The sequence below is a fragment of the Terrapene carolina genome, unplaced genomic scaffold (genome assembly GCF_002925995.2).
Source record: "Terrapene carolina triunguis isolate 2854851 unplaced genomic scaffold, T_m_triunguis-2.0 Scaffold120, whole genome shotgun sequence".
Taxonomy (NCBI): domain Eukaryota; kingdom Metazoa; phylum Chordata; order Testudines; family Emydidae; genus Terrapene; species Terrapene triunguis.
The window spans coordinates 12,269,670-12,290,114 of record NW_020664471.1 but is presented as its reverse complement, the minus strand read 5'-3'; the positions used below and the strand labels follow the sequence as shown (position 1 = coordinate 12,290,114).

General features: G+C 41.0%; 1 protein-coding gene across 1 annotated transcript in view; it reads right to left on the bottom strand.

Annotated features, from left to right (window-relative positions):
* ASB3 (ankyrin repeat and SOCS box containing 3) overlaps positions 1 to 20,445 on the bottom strand; it is a 115,313-nt gene that overhangs the window by 57,725 nt on the left and 37,143 nt on the right. Inside the window, exons 3-4 of the mRNA XM_024204099.2 lie at positions 10,044 to 10,255; positions 6,500 to 6,658 (exon numbers count right to left, since the gene is read on the bottom strand). Of these exons, the coding sequence (XP_024059867.1) occupies positions 6,500 to 6,658; positions 10,044 to 10,239 (355 nt within the window). The 5' untranslated portion in view covers positions 10,240 to 10,255. The remainder of the gene's footprint in view (positions 1 to 6,499; positions 6,659 to 10,043; positions 10,256 to 20,445) is intronic.

Here is a 20,445-nt window from a genome sequence, read left to right as displayed (position 1 = left end):
GAAGTACTGGAACAGCCTCCCAATTGGAGTTGAGGGGGCAAACAACTTAAATTAGTTTTAATAGAGAGATGGATAAATGTATTAGTGCAATTACTTGTGATGGCGGGGGACAGGGCTCAACAGCCCTGGGATTCCCTTCTGATTTCTACCTAACATTCCTAAAGCTCATGCTTCGGGGTTTCAACTGGCCACCAGCAGGCATCAGGACGGCATTTCCTCCCCTGCCTCTCAAATGTATTTGGGGAGGTTTTTTCACCTCCTTCCTTTGAAGCATCAGGGATGGCCATGACTGGAGAGGGGACACTGGGTGGGGTGGGCCAGGGCTCTGAGGTGGCACCGTGCATTCTCTCTCTCTCTCAGAGGCTTAGCTAACTGATTCTTGCTCACATCCCCAGGGACTAACTGATCGTCATATGTAAGGTCAGGAAGGAATTCCTCCAGGTCAGATTGGCAGTGACCTTGGGTTTTTTTGCCTTCCTCTGCAGCAGTAGTTCTCAACCAGGGGTACGCGTACCCCTGGAGGCATGCAGAGATCTTCCAAGGGGGTACATTAACTCCTCTAGATATTTGCCTAGTTTTACAATCGGCTACCTAAAAGCACTAACAAAGTCAGTACAAACTAAAATTTTATATAAATAATGACTTATTTATGCTGCTCTATATACTATACACTGAAAGGTAAGTACAATATTTATATTCCAATCCATTTATTTTATAATTATATGGTAAAAATGAGAAAGTAAGCAGTCTTTCAGTAATAGCGTGCTGTGACACTTTTATATTTTTATGTCTGATTTTATAAGCAAGTAGTTTTTAAGTGAGGTGAAATTTGGGGGTACGCAAAACAAATCAGACTCCTGAAAGAGGTACAGTAGTCTGGAAAAGTTGAGAGTCACTGCTCTGCAGCATGTGAGTGTAGATCAGGTGAGTTGGATATATCTCCTTTAATCATGTCTCTGGCATTGCAGGGGCCTGGTTCACCTTGGTCTCTCCTATTCTCTCCCTGTAGTCTTCTGTGGATCTCATTTACTTTGGTCTCATGTCCATTGTTGAGTTTATTGTGCAGATGCTGGCTGGGGCATTGGTGGTCTGTGATATGTAGGAGATCAGACTAGATGATCTAGTAATCTCTTCTGGCCTTAAATTCTATGACTCTATGATTACATAACAAGAGGACTTTCAGTGTCCAATGCAACAGAGATGGCAACTCTCTAACACATTATATACACAAACAACTAAATACACAAAAGTTGTTCAGATGCGTGTGTGCACTGGAATTATTTTGAAAGCATAATCTTTAAAAAGGAAAGTTTTAAAGAAAATAACTCTATAACATGGAATAAAAATTATTTGTGTGTTTTGAAAAGAGAAGCGAGATCTATTTTTAGTTCACAAGTGTTTTCATTAACATTCAGAGTGAGTTTATTTAAGGAACATTGCATAAGGATTTTTGTGTGTCATTTTCATTGCCTGAGCCTCAACCATTTGGTGTGATCCACATGAATTAATACTTATGCTCATATAGAGCCCCACTGATTTTAATGGGACTTTGGGCAGGCATAAGGGTTCAGGAAAGGCTCTTCCCTAAATCTGTTCTATTTGATGATCCAAATTTGCTTTTTCATATGTAGTACCATCATGTTTATTTACCAGTCCCTCCATTTTTGCGACAAACTAACTTCACAGGACATGCTTTGTAGTATCATAAAAGAATGCCTTTGAATGCTCATCAGTCTGATAGTAAACATATGGTAAATGACCAATAGAGTTTCTCTGTTGATTTAATTCTCTTTGGAATGTTAACGCACAAGCTCTTCACACTTGATGAGTGCCTACAACTTCTAGTACTTTGAATGTCTCCAACAAATGGCTGTTCCATATCTTTAATTTGTAGTCTTGCTGTGGTCCAATATAATCTGAGAGAGATTTTGAACTTCATCCAAATCTAACCTTTTTTATTTTTTAATCTAGTCACTACGAATCCTCAAGCCTAGCCTTTGGTCCAATTTAACATACCTAATCATTTATACTATTTTCATCATCATAGTATCAGAAGGCCTCAAAGATTTTTTTTCCCCAAATTTTTTTAAGTGAATAAGTGACTTAGTTGTAAAAAAAAGAAAGAAAGAAATAGGCTTATAGACAATGCCTGGTGTACCCTGCATTTTGTCTTTTTTAAAAGGAAGCATTGAGGAGGTGCCTGCATCCATTAAGAAATTTACTCAGGACTTTCACATTATGTGCCCTAACAGTAGGTACTTCCTGGACCGAGTTTTCTTTAAGATCCCTTAAACTCACAGTATTTTTCAAAACAGACACCCCTCCACCCCCCCAGATATTTTGATTCCATTTTGCTTCATTAGGAAATTTTCCACACATGGGTATAGCCAGACTAACATAATTAACAACTATGACACCTATTGAGTTAAATACCTATTTTAAAAGCAAACCAATTATGATTAAGGTATACTCTGTTGGGTAAATGCTCATCTACCAAACAGAGCTTTGTTTGATTGGGTAAAGAGTATGCACAATAATACAGATATTTAATCAGGTCAATAACGTTCCTTTAAAAAGTCTAGATATAGATATAAAATTAATCTTTAACATGTTTATCCCAAGTATGCAGACAATTTCACACAAAATTATGTTTAAACAACAGTTTGGTGACCTTAGCTGCCCTTGTTTGGGCAATGCAAAGTTAAGGCAGATGCTTTTACATGTCAGTATGAGACGATAAGAACATAAGACCGACCATACTGGGTCAGACCAAAGGTCCATCTAGCCCAGTATCCTGTCTTCCGACAGTGGCCAATGCCAGGTGCCCCAGAGGGTATGAACAGAACAGGTAAACATCAAGTGATACATTCCCTGACCAAGTATGAAGTTATTTAAACATACTATATAACTTTATATTTTCCTTAGTTCAATACAAAGTACTCACTTGCCAAACAATATTGTGTTTATTAAGTTCTAATGATGTTATTTTAACCACTTCTTCATTTGCATGTATTCCTAAGAAATGCCTCAGAATACTAAATTATTTTTCTAATTAGTATGCTAATAATATAACTAAACATACACAGATTGTAATAGGGATGAAATGCCTCAGCTTTCTGACAATTTTAAAAACCTGGTTCCAGAATCAACTAACAGGCAATAAGGCTTTTAACTTATCCAACTCGAATAACTGGCTATAAAACAACAAATTAGACTTTAGAGGTCCAATTATGGCAAATCTCCTATAATTCGAGTTACATCCATTTTATCAGAGAAGAGTATTTGAGCATAGCGATAATTGATGCTGACTCACAAGTGATGAACAAACTTACCTCTTGTTAAATTAATGTATGTACGACAAACCTGAAAAATATTCATCCTCCAAATCCAGTGAGAATTTACAATTCAGTGCTGTCATAAACATACAGCTAAAGGGAGCATAAAATCCCTCTTTATCCTGTAAAGGGTTAATTCCTCTTTTACCTGTAAAGGGTTAAGAAGCTCAGATAACCTGGTTGGCACCTGACCAAAAGGACCAATAAGGGGAGAAGATACTTTCAAATCTGTGGGGGAAGGTTCTTGTTTGTGTCTTTGTTTTGTTCTCTCGGAGTCAGCAAAGGAACCAGGGCAGAGCAAATACATCTCCCTAAGCCATATCTGGACTAAGCATCTAGTATTGCAGAACTAGTAAGCAATAGCAAAGAAATGCATTAGATTATCTTTTGTTTTAGCTTGTGAATTTTCCCTGTGCTAAGAGGGAGGTTTATCCCTGTTTTTGTAACTTTAAAGTTTTGCCTAGAGGGGAAATCCTCTGTGTTTGGAATCTTTTTGTTACCCTGTAAAGTTATCTTCCATCCTGATTTTACAGAGGTGATTCTTTTATCATTTTTTAAAATAAACTTCTTTTAAGAATCTGATTGTTTTTCAGTGTCCTAAAGAACCAGGGGGGTCGATCTGTGCTCACTTTGTAACCAATTGGTTAGGATATTATTCTCAAGCCTCCCCAGGAAAGGGGGTGTAGGGACTTGGGGGGATATTTTGGGGGGGAGGTAGGGCTCCAAGTGGCCCTCCCTGAATGTTTGTTTAAATCACTTGGTGGTGGCAGCAATCAAGGACAAGGTGGAACTTGTGCCTTGGGAAAGTTTTAACCTAAGCTGGTAAAAATAAGCTTAGGGGGTCTTTCATGCGGGTCCCCACATCTGTACCCCAGAGTTCAGAGTGGGGAAGGAACCCTGACAAGTGCATTGGCACTTTTTTACCCCAGAAGACCACTAAAACACTCTACAGGCTTACTAAGTCAAAAATAATCTTTAATATTTCAAAACACAGGAGAAAACCAATCATTTTACAAGAGTAAATGTTTATTTATTTCTGTGGTATTGACACTGCACAGACATTGTTTACTAAAACCATAACCTTTTTAAAGCATTCAATGCCAATTGGGGGGAAAAATTACTCCCTTCAGTATGTGAACAGTTTGATTCTTTTACAAATGCAGAAGGAATTTATATGTATAACTACTTTCAAGAGATAATAAGATTTCCCTCCAAGTGTGCATCATTTGAAGAATGGAATTCACAATTAACACAAGCAAAATAAAGAAACCAATGACATACAGAAAAGCAAAACAACAAAAGATGGCAGGAAAAAATGAAGTATGAATAAATTATCGCTGCTTGCAAATGTCAAATCTTCCACAATTTTCAATATTGATGAAAGTAGGCAAAAAAGAATCTCTGATTCAGAGGAAAACATATCCCAGACTGATTGAGGAATATAAATAAAACAAATATCTTCACGAAAAATAATTAGTAACAGTTGTTCAGGTTCATATTCCACCAATACAAACATGAAAATCCAGGAAATCCCTCGTTAATGGTCTGATCCTGTTCCTGACTTCAATGGTGCAGGATCGAACCCTGAAACTTCAACTATCCCTTGCAATTTATAGCCATGATTTCACCTTCTCCATGTTGCCACACCCACATCATAGCATAAGTGCCTCCATCCTCCACTTCCACACAAAACATGCAACTTTTAACTGCAACATGTTGACTGGTTTAAAATGGATGATTTACAATTGTTCAGAATGTTGAATTGATGTTTGTGGAAGTAGCTGGTTAGTGTGCATGACAATGGAGTTTTTTTAAATTGAGAGCTATATTTAAGTGTTGTGTTACAGTATGGTAAATGTAAAGAATTGTTTTAAGTGGAAACAGTCTGTAATAGTGTTTATCATTTTGGGAAGTTTCCATTTGTAATATTTCTAATTGTTTGATTTAGCTGATGTAAGTGAAGGAGTATGGGATGTTATGTTTTTTCAATAGCTGATGTTTGTGGTCAGAGTTAAGGTTGCATGGTCCATGTGGAGACTGAAGAGGTATGTGAGTTGTGAATGTGAGTAATAACGTAATCTAAAGAGGGCGAAATCATGGTTGTAGATTGCAAGGTATGGCTGAAGACCCCCTTTAGGGATGAGCTTTTTCCTAAACTTAGAAATATCAAGAATATCAAGCTCTCTCTTCTGTGTTTTTCTGCGGGACTTTGTGGCAGACTGGAATAGGAACAGCTCTCAACTGAAGAAGTGAATTTGCAGAACCTTTCACAAAGAGAAATATTTCCTCCCAATCACTTATCAGGCATTTGAGTTAGGTAGTGTAAACATAAAATAAAATAAAATGTTTTTAAAAGGGCTGACTAAAAAAATTCCCATGTCAGTTGCTCAAGTTTTGCTCTCCTACTCCTATGACCTCATAAGTCTTACTAGTCCTCCAGTCATCTGGCTTTGTGTATGGTATGGATTTTTTTTTAGCAAAAATGTTCTGCCATTGCTAACTCCAGCAGGGATCAACGACGAATATTGACCGAAGGAGCACTATCATAGACAAGGCTCCCACAGCCAATGACTCTTTAATACCATGTTGTCCAACTCAGCTTATGAAAGTTCTAATCAATAGGTTGTTTAAAAATGCTGGCAGCTGTAAGGATTTTGGCTTGAAGCTGCACTGAAGTTAACAATTTAAAGACAGGAAATTTTTCTCAACAACCCCCAGCATAGTCCAGAAATATCAGTATGCTAATAGTACAAATAAACATGCACAAGTCTTCTCGAAGTAAGAGTGGACAGATCTGAATTTCTAATGTAAGAGTAGGCAGGAATAAAACAAAACAAAGAAGACTTACATTTAAAAGTCATATAACTTCCAGTCTTTGTTTATATTTCAAAGAAACAAAAAGGGATAAAATAAAAAGTTTTCCACTTTGTGGGTTCCCTTTAAAAATATTGTTTGAATCAGATGCATTGAGATAGAAAAGGAGAAAAGTTAAAGAAGTTTTCAGCAATGTCTGCATCTCAGAATCAAAGGCATGCCACTATACAGGCCACAAAAGAACATGAAACTTGCTGGACAGTGAAAGAATTGTGGGGTAATACCATGACTTTTTCCTACATATCCAGCATTGTTTGATTTTAAAATATATATATATATATATACATCACCTAGGAATAGCGGAGTAGTTTCTTCATAAGTAACATCATTAGTCTCAGCTCCTGCCTCCAAGAGAACATTGATGCTTTCCAAACATCCATTATTTGCAGAAAGATGTAATGCACATGTACCCTCAAATGTCTTTGATTTTATGTAGTTATCAGATGGAGCTAAGAATAAGGAGAATTAAAAAAGATTTTTCTAACATGAAATTCTAAAAAGGACAGTCACTTACCTTACAGGATTCCTGTGCCTTGGATCCCCTCATAACCCCCACCCAAGGGCACAAAGGGTGAAGCAGGCTCAACCATCCCTTAGTTCCTTCACCAAGACACAATCCAGATGGTATATGACTCCATGGTAGAAGAGAACAAGGGCAGGTTGTAGAATCCATGCAGACAATACCTCTCTAGAACCACAGTTATTGTAAGGTAAGTAACTGTTCTTTCTTCTCTGAGTGATTGTCCACATGGATTCGACTTCTGATGACTAGCAAGACCTCATAGTCAGGAGGTTGGTATTAGAAGTCCTATTTAAATAATGACTGCAGGACAGCTTGGCCAAGGCAGGCATCAGATTTTTGAGGTTTCAACCGAGGAATAGTGTTGGCTGAAAGTGTAAACTGCATCCCACATAGCTGCCCTGAAAATATAAAATAAGGATTCTTTTCAAAGATGCTGCAGAAGCTGCCTGAGCCCTGTTGGAATGGATTCTAACTAGCATGGGTGGATCTAAACTACCTATCGCTCAGCATGATTTAATACAGTCTAGGCCAGGGGATCTCAACTTTTTTTGAATCAGCCCTCCCTCCCGCCAATTTTATTATTTTTTAAAACTTGGAGTCTTCCATCCCCCTCATTTATAAAGTGGGATGTTCCAGTGTAATCTAGGTGGAACTGGGGCCATTAATATATTGATCTCAATAAAGGAATCAGGCCTTTGATTCTGCTGTCTAACCGTGCACAGGCTAGGAAACCTTTTAAAAGCACATACATCTAAATATCTGCAAAGTTTCCAGGCAGTAATTCTCAGTTTTAGCATCAGAGTGCTGGTGGGCACTGTGACCTTCTGTGACAAGTCACAATGCCATCAGATGGAGGGACAGCCAGGCCGAATTTGGGTGAGTGGCATTGCAACCCAGTAGGTTAGTGGGAAAGCTCACTGCGACCCTTTAGAAAGTTTGACACTAACACTGCCGTACTGATTTAGACCAATGTTTCTCAATGACAAGTCTGTGGACAAGCGCCAGTCCCCAAGATCTCTCTGACACAGCAAGCCAGTCCCTGGTATCAAAAAGGTTGAGAAACACTGATCTAGACAATCTTTGGATAGCTATTGTCTGACTATTCAGCCTATCTGGAAATGCTACAAATAGCCTGGCGAATTCCTGAAGGGTCTTTTCTGTTGAAGTAATATAAGAGAGCACTAACCACATTAAGGGGTCCAATTTGGCTTCCCCTTGGTTTGAGTGAGGCTTGGGAAAGACAAGCAGCAGGTGAATCACATAATTTAAATGACAATCTGAGATCATTTTTGGTAAGAACTTAGGGTGAGTCACTGTCTTTATGTAACAATGTAAGGAAGGCTACCCATGAGGACCTGAATTTCCCCTACCCTTTGAGCTGATGTATAGCAACTAAAAAGGCAGTTTTAACAGATAAATGGTGTGAAGAGCAAGCTGCTCAGGGCTCCAAAGGGGTCCCCATTAAACCAACTAAAATGATACTGATGTTCCAGGAAGGAGGGAGCTCCCAGACTGGGGGAAACATGAGTGAGGTCCCTGAAGAATCTAGCAACAGTAGGGTGGGAAACAGTAGGGTGTGACCCTGAATGAGAGGATGATGAGCTGATTTTGCTGTTAATTGTACCCTTATGCAGCTGATGGATAGCCCTGAATGCTTTAGGGATAGCAGATAGTCCTGAACCATAGGAATCAAGACTCCTAAGGGAGTCAGGTGGAGTTCTGCTGTCCAAATAGGGAACACCTCTTCCATTTAGTTCACAGGTCAGCCTATCAAGTCTTTTCTGCTATGCACAAGGCCCTTCATTTTCGGTATTTACCATTTTTACCAAAAATTTCCCAGGTTTTACAAAAGTTATTAAGTTTTTACCAATTTTCACACTAATTTTGAACCACACAAGTACATGAGAATACTGATTATGTTAAAAATATATATATATATTATGTAGATGTGTTTATGTTACTAATACATTAGTCTAAATGTAAATGTGAGACTATTAAAGTAAGGCAATGTAGTGGAAGGTACACATGCACATGTGTGTGTGTGTATTTCTAGGTTGACCAGATAGCAAGTGTGAAAAATCAGGATGGGGCGGCAATGGGAGTGGGGGGTAATAGATTGCCTCTATAAGACAAAACCCCAGTATTCGGACAATCCCGATAATATCGGGACATCTGGTTACCCTATGGATGTCAGTGCTCGACTCCTAAAAAAAAAAGGAAATGCTGGAACTCCCCAGACCCTGCTCCAAAAGGAAAGATGGCAGATAGGTAACCTGGGCAGACCCCAGGGCAATCCCCTGGACCTGACACCCAGTTCTGAAGTTACCGAGCTGTCATCTCATTCCAGAATGGGGAGCTGGGTCAGAAGTACTCGTATACTTTTCTCTATTTATTTTGTTTTTTTCTGTCCTCCCATTCCCCCAATACTAACCCTGATATTTACATCCAGAAAACTGTTGAAATTAATTTTTTACACTAATTTTCACCTGTTCTTTAGTTTTTGTAATAAAGATCAATACATTCCCTGAAAATGAGGACCTTGGCTATGCACCAATATGTTCTGGACTTCAGCTGAACAGCTTCTTCCGATGGTAGTTAACCAGACAGCATCCACACTATCAAATGCAATGATGCTGGGTTCAGATGTAAGATCTGACCTCTGTTAGGGGAGCTCACATCAGGTAGGACAGTTAGTGTTACTGGGGACTGACAGACTCATTATGTCAAAATACCAAAGTTGCCTGTAGGCCAAATTAGGCCTAGTATGATCATTAATGCTGTACATGTACATTATCACCAGAGTCCATGAGATAAAGAAAGCCTGCGCTGTAAACCCCACTTGAACAGAATGTTTGGCATTTCCCGTTCCATCTGAAGTAAACAGGTCTATTCTGGCAACCTTAAATTTGGCATTTCCTTATTTATGAGTGCTTGTCTTTGCAACCTAAATAACATTCTTTTAACATGTTTTTTTAATGTAATATAATAAGATAATTACTACTTCAGCACTGCAAACTCCACTTGGGATCTCAGAATTCGATCAGCAGTGCTTAACAATAGAGAAAACTTTTTTTTCCAGAAAAGTAAGAATATATATTTCAAAGACATCCATAGAGTATTCCTACCCTTGAGCAGAAAGGTGCCATTTTTATCATATATTTTTTCTCACCCTAACCACATTTAAATTCACAAAAGAAATCAGAAAGTGAATGAGGTTGGTTTATCTTATGTTACAGTATATTCTATTTATAGGGGAAGTGAGCAGGGAAAATAAAAATAACTTGCCTCATCCTGAATCAAGTTTTCCTTACCTGCATTAATTAACAACTTCAGACATTCACTGGAGTTGTGAAATGCTGCTTCGTGGATTGGCATCCACCCTCTGTTATCAGGAACATCAACGCTGTATCCCTGCTTAATTAGTTTCCTCAAACTTTTGACATTTCCTTCTCTAGCTGCAAGTCCAACACTGGAGCATCTGTCTGAATACGCCTCTGTGAAATCCATCCTTCCTCAGCTCACTTTGAGAATAGAGGGCAAAAAAGTTACTATTAGTCCAGCAAGTCTGTAATTACAACAGACAACATATTCTTAAAATCTGAGCCAAGATTGTCAGGTCTGCCCAGTTTAATTCATCTAATGGGAACTCCCTTTTTGGATTAATTTTAGGCAGTATTTACACTATTGCCATCCTGGGAGGTAAAATTTTGCTTTGTGTTTCAGTGACATTTAAAGTCTTTCTTCAAATTGTTTTGAAACTGGTTTATCTTGATACTATCCCTGGATAATACATACTTTGCACTTATCCTTGAATGAAAGATACCATTTCTCAAATGCTTTACAAATTACTAATTTTTGAACACTCAAGACATACTTCATATTAACAAGTAAAGACACAATCCTTGGGTCAAAAGAATATACAAACCTTTGGCCTGATCCTGCAATTGGAGGTGCACAGACCATTCCACCCATGTAGCATCTTACAGATTTCAGTCAGGCTCTGCATGAATCTGATTGCAGATATACAGACATAAAACAGGTGATACAGGGAAAATAGGTGAGGGTAAGGCAGGATGGTTAAGTGGCTAGGGTGCTAGCCTAAGACTTCAAAAATCCAGATTCAATTCCCTACTCTGCCACAGACCTCCCATGTGACCTAGGACAAATCATTTAGGGTTTGTCTTCACTGCCATCTAAATCCAGCTTCTGTAATCAATGCAGCAGGCATTGATTTAGGCTGTCTGGTGAAGACACAATAAGTCAATGAGAGAGTGCTCTCCCATAGACTTCAGTACTCCACCTTCCCAAGAGGCAGAAGCTATATCGATGGGAGAACGTCATGTAGACACCTCTGTAAATTGATCTAAGCTATGTTGACTTAAGTTATGTAGCATAACTTAGATCAACTTATCTCGTTAGTGTAGACCAGGCCTTAGTCTCAGTGCACTGTTGTACTTTGCTGCCTCAGAGGGGTATTGTGAGGATGAATACATTATAGACTGTGAGATTTTCATGCCCAGATTTTTAAAAGGTAGTTAAGGCATGCTCTGCTCATCATTGCAAAGCTTAAAGCGATTGAAGCTATGTCTTCCCTACCGCGGTAAGTCATAGAATCATAGAATATTAGGGTTGGAAGAAACCTCAGGAGGTAATCTAGTCCAATCCCCTGCTCAAAGCAGGACCAACACCAACTAAATCATCCCAGCTAGGGCTTTGTCAAGCTGGGCCTTAAAAACCTCTAAGGATGGAGATTCCACCACCTCCCTAGGTAACCCATTCCAGTGCTTCACCACCCTCCCAGTGAAATAGTGTTTCCTGATATCCAACCTAGACCTCCCCCAAAGAAACTTGAGACCATTGCTTCTTGTTCTGTCATCTGCCACCACTGAGAATAGCCTAGCTACATCCTCTTTGGAACCCCCCTTCAGGTAGTTGAAGGCTTCTATCAAATCCCCCCTCACTCTTCTCTTCTGCAGACTAAACAAGCCCAGTTCCCTCAGCCTCTCCTCGTAAGTCACATGCCCCAGCCCCCTAATCATTTTCGTTGCCCTCCACTGGACTCTCTCCAATTTGTCCACATCCCTTCTGTAGTGGGGGGACCAAAACTGGACACAATAATCCAGGTGTGGCCTCACCACTGCCAAATAGAGGGGAATAATCACTTCCTTCGATCTGAGGCAATGCTCCTACTAATACAGCTCAATATGCCATTGGCCTTCTTGGCAACAAGGGCACACTGATGACTCATATCCAGCTTATCGTCCACTGTAATCCCCAGGTCCTTTTCTGCAGAACTTCTGTTTAGCCAGTCAGTCCCCAGCCTGTAGCGGTGCATGAGATTCTTCCTTCCTAAGTGCAGGACTCTGCACTTGTCCTTGTTGAACCTCATCAGATTTCTGTTGGCCTAATCCTCCAATTTGTCTAGGTCACTCTGGACCCTACCCCTACCCTCCAGCGTATCTACCTCTCCCCCAGCTTTGTGTCATCTGCAAACTTGCTGAGGGTGCAATTCATCCCATCATCCAGATCATTAATAAAGATGTTGAACAAAACCAGCCCCAGGACCGACACCTGGGGCACTCCGCTTGATACCAGCTGCCAACTAGACATCGAGCCATTGATCACTACCCGTTGAGCCCGACAATGTAGCCAGCTTTCTATCCACCTTATAGTCCATTCACCCAATCCATACTTTTTTAACTTGCTGGCAAGAATACTGTGGGAGACCGTATCAAAAGCTTTGCTAAAGTCAAGATATATCATGTCTTCCGCTTTCCCCATATCCACAGAGCTAGTTATCTCATCATAGAAGACAATCAGGTTGGTCAGGCATGTCTTGCCCTTGGTGAATCCATGTTGACTGTTACGGATATCCTTCCTCTTCTCCAAGTGCTTCAAAATGGATTCCTTGAGGACCTGCTCCATGATTTTGCTGGGGACTGAAGTGAGGCTGACTGATCTGTAGTTCCCCGGGTTCTCTTTAAATATGGGCACTATATTTGCCTTTTTCCAATCATCCGGGACCTCCCCAAACTGCCACGAATTTTCAGAGATAATGGTCAATGGCTCTGCAATCACATCAGCCAACTCCCTATGTGAATAACGTAGCAGGAGTCAATGTAGCTTAGGTCGACTTACCGCGGGGTTCACACTAGGCTGGGTCGACGGGACACACTCCCAGTCGACTTACCTTACTCTTCTTGTTTGGGGTAGAGTAGCGGGGTCGACTTCACTAGACCCGCTAAATCGACCCCAGTGCATCAATCCCCGGAGCGTCGATTCGGGGGGCGGTAGTATAGACATAGCCTTAGACAGCTAAGTCCTATTTCAAAAAGTGACTTAGTCATGGAGACTTAGCTGTCTACATCATTTAGGTCTTGCAATGCTGAGCAGAGCAATGCCTTAAATACCTTTATATTATTACAGTAATGAGGGCAAAATATATACCTCAGATAGACAGGGGTTCCAATAATAAGAACATGAGGTTACTCAGGTAAGATATTTGCACAACTTGATTCCATTACATCAGATTGCTTGTTTGTCAGTTATATTATTAACTTTCTTCTTGTTTGCAACTTGACAAGAGTGAGATTTTTCATAGTGCTATGGAAAAAACAGTTACCTACCTTCCGTAACTGTTGTTCTTCGAGATGGGTTGCTCACGTCCATTCCAAGTAGGTATGTGCGCACCATGTGTACAGTCATCGGAAGGTTTTTCCCCTAGTGGTACCAGTCGGGTCGGCTGTGGAGCCCCCTGGAGTGGCACCCTTATGGCAATGTATATAGGTCCCTGCCAACCCGCCGTCTTTTCAGTTCCTTCTTGCCGGATACTCCAACAGAGGGGAGGTGGGTGGGTCTTGGAATGGACATGAGCAACACATCTCGAAGTACAACAGTTACAAAAGGTAGGTAATTGTTTTTCTTCTTCGAGTGATTGCTCATGTCAATTCCAAGTAGCTGACTCCCTAGCAGTCCCCCAGCAGAGGTCAGAGTTCACAGAGTTGCAAACTGTAGCACGGCTCTACAAAACGCAGCATCATCTTTAGCCTGCTGTGTGATTGCATAGTGCAACATAAAGGTGTGGATACACTACCATGTTGCTGCACTGCAAATGTCCTGAATTGGGACTTACGCCAGAAATGCTGCAGATGAAGCATACGCTCTTGTGGAGTGTGCTGCCAATGCTTGGGCTGGAATCTTTGCTAGGTCATAGCACGTTCTGATAAAGGCCATGATCCAAGAAGAGACTCTCCTGGATGAAACAGGGAGACCCTTCATTCTTTCGGCAATAGCGATGAAGAGCTACATCGACTTCCTAAACGGCTTCGTTCGCTCAATGTAAAAGGCTAATGGCTGTCTGGCATCCAGGAAATGAAATATGCGTTCCCTGTCATTGGCGTGTGGCTTAGGGTAGAACACTGGCAGAAAGATGTCCTGATTCACGTGAAATTGCGAAACTACCTTGGGAGGAAAGCAGGGTGCGGCCGCAATTGTACCTTGTCCTTATAAAACACAGAATAAGGGGGCTCGGACATCAAAGCCTTGTGCTCAGACGCCCTCCTCGCTGATGTTATAGCCATTAGGAACGCCACTTTCCAAGAAAGGTAGAGCAGAGAGCATGAAAAGGTGGGAGTTGTCTTACCAACTCTGAGAGGCCAATTAAGTAAGACAACTCCCACCTTTTCATGCTCTCTTTATGTGTATATATATCTCCTCAATATATGTTCCATTCTATGCATCCGAAGAAGTGGGCTGTAGCCCACAAAAGCTTATGCTCAAATACATTTATTAGTCTCTAAGGTGCCACAAGTACTCCTGTTCTTTTAGTCTATGAACTAACTACTTAAAACACTAGAAAAACTATACTAAGTAGAACTATATACAATACAAGAATAAACGTTCGCTATGAAAAGCGAAGCAAGAGAATGAAGTAGCTCCAACGACAGTCACTGGCAGTAAGGAACTCAAGAAGCGGCAGGTCGGCAGGAACCTACATACACCGCCATAATGGCACCACTCCAGAGGGCTCCACAGTTGACCCAACAGGTACCACTAGTGGAAAAACCTTCCATCGATCGTGCAGGCGGCGCGCACACATCTACTTGGAATTGACATGAGCAATCATTTGAAGAAAAGGAGGTGACTTGGAAAATAAATTTTGAGAAGAGGTTTAAAGGGAACATGGAAGAATGCACAGAAGGGGGCATGACAGAAAAAAAAATACAAGGTTGCTGAAGCTGACATCACTAGGGTACATTGATTGCTTAAGTCTTGCAACACCAATTTGAGGTATTATATCCATTTTCATCACCCCCAGAGCTCAGACTTCATTAAAAGAATGAGTACATCTCCATGGTGCAGTTGATCACTGTGGCAGGTTCACCAATATTAAGGTGGGGTGGTATGGAAAGGTCCATGACACTAGAATCTTTCAAAAATCACACTTATTTTATTTAAGGAAAAAGTTGCTGCAGGATCTCTATGGACCTTAACAGTATTCTGATTCCCTCCATCATTCTTGGAGACTCATCTTATTTTTCTAATCCCCTGATTTATATATAAAGCTTTTTCCTGGACACTTGAACAAGAGAAAGGACCTGTTCTACTATATACCCTGAGTAACTGAAGAATGACAATGGACTGTGTGTTTGGAGATCTCAGAGGGAGAGGCTGAAGACTGCTGAGCAATATATACCATATGTGACAACTGCTTGCTATGGTCTGCACAACATCTGTGAGAGCCTCACTGATGGGTGGGAGGTGGAGGTCCAGACACTTTCATGACTGATACTATGAACAGCCAAGAGATTCCCTCTGCAAACTGCAGCAAATAATCAAGGCCACACGGTCAAGGACACCCTGTGCACCTACTTTGAGACTAGCAGCTGAATTGTGGCATGGTTTCATTAGTGTGTGTGTAGGGATTTAATTAAACAGATGTTTATTTTGCTTTTTAAATGCTTTGTGGTACTTTTTTGGAAGAGTGTTTTGTTACGTGTACGGGATATGTGGTATTTTATGTACCTTTATTGAACTTTTGTCAAAATTAACCATTACCGAACATCAAGCAGTGCAAACAAAAACATTAATTGAACAAAACTACATTTTTAGCCATTGCAACATGAACCACAACGTAAAACAGTGAAAACAATGCAAAACATCGCAAACTTTATACAACATCATCGTGCAGATATTCACCACATTAGAAAAAAGTTATGGTGCTACACTTGTCACAAGCATCTGTATGTGCAGGATTTCTGCACGGTGGCTTTGCCTTGGGTTGTGGATGGCGTGAAAAGAAACTATCATCTGTCATTGTAAGGGTGAAGGAGGGTTCCCAGAAGTCACTGTTTCCAGAGTCCTGTGGTATGGTGGGGAGAGGGAAATGCCTGTGGCTTGAGTTTTGAGAAGGGTACTGCTGCTCCCAGTACCCGTTATTCTCTATGGGCTGCAGAACATGTCTGTGCTGGGATTGTGGTGCTGTTGCAGATCATTGTGCCAACATGTTCTCAGTCAAGACAGTCTGGTTTTGCATGTGTTCCAGGAGCTGTATCAGCATCTCTCCCTCTCTATGCATGTTTTTTGCCTTCCTCTCGGTCAGCACGGAGAACCTCTGTCCTGTCTCTCTGAAAGAAGAATTTCCCTTTACTCTTCTGTCTTCTTATCCCACTTCTGGGATGCTGTCACAAAGTCCCCAAACGCTTTGCCTTTGGTCTTCCCTTTTCTGATTAATCAGGTATTCTGCAGTTGACAATGTTCCTGTCCTTGGGGGCCATAGGGTGTCAGATGCAGAAGCAGGGGGAGCTGAGAAACAGAACAAGTAGTTATTGAAGCGATTCAAGTTTCCATGGCAACAATTATAAAATGATGCTTTCTCCTCAGTTCTGGAATGCTATTTCAAGAATCTTGCCAATTGGGGAAATAAGTGTTTCACCTGAATTTCCCTTTGTACAGGAGCCTTGGCTATGATTGGCTAAGGTGGGCAGCAGAGTTCAGGGGTTTGGACTGGTGGTTTGCAGGGGCAAGGAACCTCGGGGTGGGCAGAAGGATTTGGAGGTCTACCTGGGCTGAGGACAGGGGCTAGGATGTTTGCAGGTGCCATACTTTGACTGCCCGTCCACTTCTGCAGGCAGTCCTAGCATTGGACAATGCAACCTTAATACAGGGGCAGATAAGAGGCTTTTTGAAAAAGGGGATGAGCAAACCAGAAATCTATGCAGTGATTTTATTCACCCCCAGAAATGCTGCAGGACTGGAAGAGGTAGGCTACCCACAGAAGTAATCCTAAGAAGGCTGTGTACTCTGCAGTGTTTCTGCCAATATACAGCATTATCTTTGCCTTAAATTCTGTTTAAAATCACCTGCCAACATGCACAAAGTGTACTGCTAAATACAGTTCTGCTGTAATTGTTAACAATGCTGATGGTCTTATTACAGCTAGCCAAGTGCCTATGCATCTCTATGCATTTATTGTCACCCTTTTGGAAACATACCTGATAAAATGCTATGACAGCTGAAAGCTCAGGGCATTGATCAAACTCTGAAACAAAGTATTATTTATGCTGCATTATTTTTCTGTAACTGACATTTCAATAAACATGCCTGCATTATATGCTGTGTTTTTTTGTTTGGTTGTTTTTTTAAAAAAAAACCACTCTGGCACCCCTACTTTAACCAGGGCAGGAAGCCTGGGAGACCATGGCAGTTGACCAGGAGAGGGAGCATGAGGGAGATGAGGTGGCAGATGGCTGTGAGAAATGAAAATATCAGGGATATAATCCCTACAGAGCTGGAATTCCCTGGCACAGCTACCATACTGAGTAAAAGGGAAGTGGGGATGAGAAGCTGAGCTCTCATCCACACAAACTGGTGGCTTCCATTGGGCACCTGGAACAATATGTTAAAATGACCTATACATTTTATTGTAATATAGCACGTAATACTTACAGGCAGAGGTCCCCTCCTCAAAACTGTCAGTCTGGTGTCTGCCTGGGAATCAGAAGTCTGTTCCTCTAGGTCAGGCTTGGGGTCTTGCATGGGAAAGAAATCCTGGCTTTCAGGGAATCCTCCACTTCAGAGTACTAGTCAAGATTCTCCTTGGTGTTCTCCACAACATATTGAGCTTCAGTGGTGGCCTAGATGGTAAAAATCCTATCCAGGTCCTCAAAGTAGGGGCAGGTAGTTTGAGTATGGCCAAAGGTCCTCGTTCTGTCCTTGTTTTTTTTTATAATTCTGACGGAGCCTCTGCCCTTTATTGCAGCATTGAGCCAAGTCCAAGGAGTGACCCCAGTTGGTCATTTGATTAGCTATATACTTGAATATTTTCTTATTACTGTGGCTACTATTAAAGCAGGACTGCACCAATTCCTTTCCCCAGATCTCAAGAAAATCCATGACCTCTGCAAGGCTCCCCACAGACGCACAAGGCATGGTTGCTATAGCACTGTTGTAATGCTCCAGGAGCGTGTAATCACAAACAGAGCGTTCCTGGCTGCACACCAGCATTTAAATAGGGAGGTAACATCTGGTCATCATGACCCCTGTGCAGCAAAGGGCACACAGGTGAGCAGACAGTTCAGTCCTGGTGTAAAACAATGTAGTGTCCTACCAGTGGGAGGACTGAAAAATTAACCTGAAATACTGATGCAGCCACACAAACTCCATATTAATTACACACAATATTCCAACTGGAAATTAATTTTGGAATGAATTCAAGTGGATTATCCAGTTTGCACTAACTAGCCAGTTAATTCAGAAGAATTGTGTTGTGTGGATGCAGTCCATTTTAATTTGAAAAAATGCCAGTTAGTCTGAAATAAACCCATTGTGTGGACAAACCCTAAAACACCATCTGAACCCAGCAGCTTGTCTACACTATGCTTTCCAATGTTGCTAACAGCAACGGAACTGCATTGGCATTAGCAAGAGTGGGATCTTTTTGCAAAGTTTCCCTAATGTACACAACATCATGCTGAGTCAGCAGCAGAACTGAGTCATTATTCCCAATCGCTCCGATGATCTAACCACTAAATTACACTGCTTATTTAAATAAGTACATTACCACTAAACATTATTTAAATTTGTATATAAGGTCTCATTCTGAAAGGACTCCAGCACATCTGATGTCTCAGATGCTCTGGTGTCATCCTTTTTCAGAAACACACACAGTGCACAGACAATTCTGGTGTTGGAGTGGAAAATGAAGGGACAGCATACTGCACATGATAACGGAGAGAAAATTTTAATGAAGACATGAAGGCAAAACTCTACTCTCACAAGACCCCATGCCACTTTTTAAGTCCATGCACAGCACCTCAAACAAGTAACAGGTTTCAGAGTGGTAGCCGTGTTAGTCTGTATCAGCAAAAACAACGAGTAGACCTTGTGGCATCTTAGAGACTAACAAATTTATTTTGGCATAAGCTTTTGTGGGCTAGAACCCACTTCATCAGATGCATGGAGTGGAAAATACAGTAGCAGGTATATTTATACATACTACATGAAAAGATGGGAGTTGCCTTACCAGGTGGGGGGTCAGTCTAACGAGACAATTCAATTAACAGTAGAATACCAACGGAGGAAAAATCACTTATGTAGTGGTAATGAGGGTGGCCCATTTCAAACAGTTGACAAGAAGGTGTGAGTAACAGTAGGGGGAAATCAGTATGGTAAAATTAGGTTTTATAATGACTCATCCACTCCCAGTCTTTATTCAGGCCTAATTTGATGGTGTCCAGTTTGCAAATTAATTCCAGTTCTGCAGTTTCGCACTGGAGTCTGTTTTTGAAGGTTTTTTTGTTGAAGAATTGCCACTTTAAGTGTTATTTAGTGAGCAGGGAGGTTGAAGTGTTCGCCTACTGGTTTTTGAATGTTGTAATTCCTGATGTCAGATTTGTGTCCATTTATTCTTTGGCGTAGAGACTGTCCGGTTTGGCCAATGTACATGGCAGAGGGGCACTGCTGGCACATGATGGCATATATCACATTGGTAGATGTGCAGGTGAACGAGCCCTGATGGTGTAGCTGATGTGGTTAGGTCCTATGATGGTGTCCCTTGAATAGATATGTGGACAGAGTTGGCACCGGGGTTTGTGGCAGAGTTTGGATCCTGGGTTAGTGTTTTTGTTGTGTGGTGTGTAGTTACTGTTACTCTCACCTTTCATGTACTACTATGTACTTTTCATGTACTATGTATAAACATACCTGCTAGTGTATTTTCCACTCCATGCATATGATGAAGTGGATTCTAGCCCACGAAAGCTTATACCCAAATAAATTTGTTAGACTCTAAGGCGCCACAAGGACTCCTCGTAGTTTTTGTTCAAATAAGTAAGTAATTAAAAAAGTGTCTTGTCCAAAAATTTGCATGCAGTAAACTTCATGGAACTTAGCTTAGAATAAGGGGCTGAAGTGAGCTGTGCACACGCTTCGAATCAGTTGTTGCATAAAATCTAGGACCTGCAAACTTGATATTTAGATCACTGCTGAAAGCTGTCCCACCAGTTAAAGCAGGGTAGTCAACAGGCAGACTGCGGGCCAAAGCTGGACCACCAGGCACTTGTGAATGGACCCCAACAACTTTTTATTACTTATTACCATCATTGTTGTTTTTTATGATGTTCTCTGGAGTATGGACCTCGACCATACCTTGACCAAGAAATTTAGACCTTGACAAAAAGTAATTGACTACCCAAGAAATCCCAACTACTGCAC